The following is a 4,857-nucleotide window of genomic DNA, read 5'->3' as shown; positions in this document are numbered from 1 at the left end:
GTTACCTTTAGTGAAACTGTATGTCAAAATTCAAAAACAATCAACAGATCCAGATAGCATTATGCAGATTAAGTCATTCCCTGTAAAAACTGAGCTTGCACCACACCATCTAATTCCTAATCATCCCTGTTTGTCCATTTATGAATATGCATTTTTTTTGTTTGTTTTACAAAGTTCAGAACTCAGAGCAACCAATCAGATTTCAGTTCACAGAAAAGAGCTCACATAAGGCTGAATGCAGTGTGGTCTCTCGGGTTGACTGCACTTTGCACATCACCATTTGCCTTATTGAGTGAGCCAGTAAATGACAGCCCTGCAAACTCCATAATGAACAAAACTGTGCTTTTCCCCGGCACGAGAGATTGACGTGTGCTAATAATCCGTGGGTTTGTTGGTTTCTGCCAGAAGATGAAATGAAAGGGGAGATTGTGCTGTCAATGCAAACGACTCTTTACTGTATTACGGGTAAACTTAATGGTAATGCGGGAGATGAGTTATACGCTTGCCAGTATCTGCTGAGAGGTACAGCGTCATTTGCAGTTAGTCACAGTGTCATCTCGGGCGCATTTTGTAAATATGTGTCATATTTCATCGGGTCCAGGCACACATTTGCACTGTCTGTGAGCCAGAGACACACTGTTCAAACAAATCTGCAGTGTGCAACGGCTACCGCAAGGGGTGGAGGGGAACCCTGCCAACTTCATTATTTAAAATACGAAAGTCATTAGAGAAGGAAATATGTAAAATGTTTTAATGCAGCAATCTGCTGCTTCTGAAAGAATGAGTGTGCCAGCGTCCTGTTGGTAGAGCTCCCCCTGCTTGCTCAATATAAGCATCTCCAGAGCTTGTGAGGAAAGGAGCATTGGGGGGAGGGCTGGAAAGACAGGAGGGAGGAGGAGGAGGGAGAGAAGAGAGAGAGAGAGAGAGGGGGGCTGATTTCTCTCCAGCAGCACTGAGCTATCCAAATCTCAGAAATAGACACAACAGGGAGGGGGCATGGAGACATATCTATCATTGTATCACCTTCCTCAGGACTACAGGGGATAAGACAATGCACATCAACAGGTAAAGAGACCCTTGCAGATTTTTTTTTCTTTATTATCAAGCAATGCATGCTGGGCAAGTGTATCTAGGTATAGTGCACAGCCATTAACAATTGGATATATATATATATATATATATATATATATATATATATATATATATATACACACACATGTATTAGCTTTAATCGCACGAACATTGATTTATTCAGTTGTTTGACGATTCATTCAAAAAATGCATTATTTTGCCTTGAAATGCTGTTTGAATGTCTGTATTTACCACATAGGCCTCCGTGCAAAAGAAGTACGAATCAAGGCATTGGCAGAATGTGAAGTCTCCGTCTAGGTGCTGTTATTGGTCCTGATGCAGAGGGAGGAAAATGGATGCAGAATGCATACTGAACTCTTTCCATGAGTACATCGTCTGGAGATGGAATAATGTAAGTCCTAGTATCGTTCAGTGGTGCTCATAATCGTTGCTTGTCCCCCCCACTCTGGATGGAGATGTGATAAGGGGCTTCAGTTCACCATGCAGCGGCTGAGTGACCGCAGGACAACCGGGAATCAAAGTAATTTATCGGTAGATCAAGGATCACCCTCTATGCCTGACACTGTCCTCAGGATTGCCCTAATTATTTCTCTGCTTTGCCTGTCTCTCTTTGGGAACATTATGCTGCTGGTGGTTTTTCATCGCAAGCCACAGCTGCTTCAGGTGGCAAACCGATTTATCTTCAATCTGTTGGTTGCTGATCTTCTGCAAACAGTCTTGGTGATGCCTTGTGTCATCGTTACCTCCCTTCCGGATATATGGCCTTTAGAACATGGTCTCTGTGGTGCTGTGGTGGTGCTCATGCACCTCTTTGCTTTTGCCGGCGTAAACACCATCACGGTGGTTTCTGTTGATAAATACCTGGCCATCATTCATCCTTTATCCTACCCCGCCAAGATGACCCCCAAAAGGGGGAGCCTTCTCATCTTCTTCACGTGGATTCTCAGTGTCCTCCAAAGTACCCCTCCTCTTTATGGATGGGGCAAAGTTGAATTTGATCTCCAAAACCACTACTGCAAAGTACTGTGGGCTTCAAGTTATTCCTACACCATCCTCAGTGCTTTATTTTCTTTCATATTACCAGTGAGCATTATGTTGGCGTGCTATGGGATGGTGTTTCGAGCAGCCAGGAGGCAAAACGCGTTAGTTCATCCAGTTCAGGCAAATGGATGTGACAGGTCTGATGGGACAAGATCTTCAACGCTAAATGCACTTGACAAAACAAGTCATCACAGACCACTCTACCACTGCAAAGCAGCCAAGGTTATCTTTGCTATCTTGTCATCCTACATAATCAGTATGGGTCCCTATAGTGTCCTGAGCATCATCTCCTCCTGTGCCAGTACTGTTATCCCTAAGTGGGTGGCATCTGTGGTCTTAGTTCTCTTCTTCCTGCAGTGCTGCATCCATCCTTATATTTACGGATATATGCACAAAAGCTTGAAAAAGGAGTTCCTTTTGCTTTTGCATGGGTTGTTCTGCAAACAGGTGCACCCTCAGAACGCCATAGTGGATAGTTACATTATACTCACAGATGGTCGCATTTTTCAGTCTCATTTTTCTACTGGCCCTACGGTCAAATTCCTAGAGGAAGAGACTACAATTTCTGTAATCACTGGTAAAAGCTTAAACAACCTAAAGATTAAAGACTGCAAAAAAGAAAGCAGTTCTGCCAATATATCCCCCGAAAAACAGTCGATTCAGCGAAAGATAGATCCCGATTTACCCCAATTTATTAGCTGCTAAACAACAGACGTGATAATGTTTCTATACTACATAATGGATATGTTGGGGTTTTCTGTATTTGAAGTGGGTATAAAAAAAAAACAACAACAAAAAAAAGTGTTTAAAGTGGATTTAGATTGTAATGGTACTGTGTGTGATTTCACCATTTAGCTGCTGGTAAATAATGCAGGGTGATACTTTGCATTCCTTATTCCCAGGAAATGGTTAAAACCTTTCAAATTGTGGAGCTTAGCTCTGCCGAATATTGTAGATGCATTTAATTTAAAATAATAATAATAATTTTGTAATAAAATGAGAAATACTAATTTCAATATATATTTTTTAATTAATAAGATGCTCTTAATCATTTGCAGAGTAAAGGAAATATGTCATACCACTGGGTTTTAATAGCAGCCTGTATTTACATGGTGGAAGTATGTTTTTCCGTTGTTTAATTGCCAAATGTTTTTGTTTTATTTATTTTTGTTTTTAATTTAAACCATTTTTGCTACAGATTGTAATCTGATTCACTTGATATCCAGCATCCTCTTTACAATTGTACATCACACATTTTTAATCATACAACTTTATTAGTCTTCCCAGATCTATGTAGTATAATGATCAAGGGACTGAATATACTTACCGGAACGAGATTGAACAATCAAAATTGTGTGCTGGGAGAGTTATATTTTGCAGTATGCAAAATTGTCAAAGGTTTTTGAAGGTAACCTTAAAGAGAACTCGTGGTGGGTTTGAAGAATGCTATTAGGACACAGAGGCTAGTTCTGTATACTATCACCAGCCTCTGTGTCTGTACTGTGTCCCCCCAGCCCCCTCCCCCCCCCCCCCCTGCGCTCTGCTGTCCCCCATAAAAAACGCCTTGCTAGAGACATGCAGCTTGTCGCTAGCTGGCTGTTTACCGTTATGTCTGCCATTCACCACCGCTCCCCCGCCTCCTCTATAGTGGCACTCCCCTGCGTCCCTTCCCTCCCCGCCTCTGTAAGCTTCCTCCAATCAACTTACGGAGTTGGGGAGGGAAAGGACGCAGGCGGGGAGCGGCACTATAGAGGAGGCGGGGGAGCGGCGGTGAATGGCAGACATAAGGTAAACAGACAGCTAGCGACAAGCTGCATGTCGCTAGCATGGCAGGTTTTTTATGGGGGACAGCAGAGCGCAGGGGGGGGGCCTGGAGGGACACAGTACAGACACAGAGGCTGGTGATAGTATGCAGAACCAGCCTCTGTGTCCTAATAGCATTCTTCAAACCCATAATAAAAAAAAACACAGTTTTACTTACCTGGGGCTTCTACCGGCCCCTGTGCCTGCGCTGGTCCCCAAGGATCCTCCGGTCAGTCACTGAAAGCGAAACTGAACCGTGGCTGGGGACCAGAGGATCTTTGAGGACCAGGCACAGGGCGAATGCAGGGGGCTGGTAGAAGCCCCAGATAAGTGAAACTGCTTTTTTTTATTATGACTTAAGTATCCCTTTAAAGCAAGAGGGATATGGTGGCTGCCAGATTTATTTCCTTTTCATCAATGCCAGTTGCCTGGCAGTCCTGTTGATCCTCTGCCTCTAATGCTTTAAGCCATGCAGCCAGGCCCGGATTTACATCACTAGAGCCTATAGGCACAGATGTTCTGGCACCTTAGACTTCGCCCTCCATGAACCTACAAATCTCTGCCGAGCCACACTGTAAGTGTGCTGGCTGTCCCAGCTGTCACTTCTCCCTTACTTCATTACTGAGTAGTTGAGATGCCCCCGGAGACCTCATCATTGGAATGCAGAGAGCTGGGTGAGTAAGCTCTCATTTACGCTCTGCTTTGGAGTCGGGACTCTGCGTAGGGAAGGCAAAGGAGGGGTACTTGGGGCAGAGCCGGATTAAGGCTAAATGGGGCCCTAAGCAAAGTAACTGATTTGGGCCCCCCCATCATGTCGTAATAGAATCAGAAGATGCAGCTGCACAGCAACATGCCGCACACACCGGGGCATCCGAGCTACTGGTTGCTATGGGCAACAGCCCGCTTTCCTCTGTGGGTGAA

At 44.2% G+C, this 4,857-nt stretch overlaps 1 protein-coding gene across 1 annotated transcript; it reads left to right on the top strand.

Annotated features, from left to right (window-relative positions):
* Positions 1-956: 956 nt before the first annotated feature.
* GPR101 (G protein-coupled receptor 101) lies at positions 957-3,087 on the top strand. Its single transcript, XM_068250986.1, has 2 exons — positions 957-1,065; positions 1,331-3,087. The coding sequence occupies exon 2, from the start codon at positions 1,573-1,575 to the stop codon at positions 2,836-2,838; it is 1,266 nt and encodes a 421-aa protein (XP_068107087.1). The 5' UTR covers positions 957-1,065; positions 1,331-1,572; the 3' UTR covers positions 2,839-3,087.
* The last annotated feature ends 1,770 nt before the right edge of the window (positions 3,088-4,857 follow it).

Source organism: Hyperolius riggenbachi, chromosome 8 (genome assembly GCF_040937935.1).
Source record: "Hyperolius riggenbachi isolate aHypRig1 chromosome 8, aHypRig1.pri, whole genome shotgun sequence".
NCBI lineage: Eukaryota > Metazoa > Chordata > Amphibia > Anura > Hyperoliidae > Hyperolius > Hyperolius riggenbachi.
The sequence above is the reverse complement of the archived record's forward strand: the minus strand, read 5'-3'. Positions and strand labels throughout refer to the sequence as shown.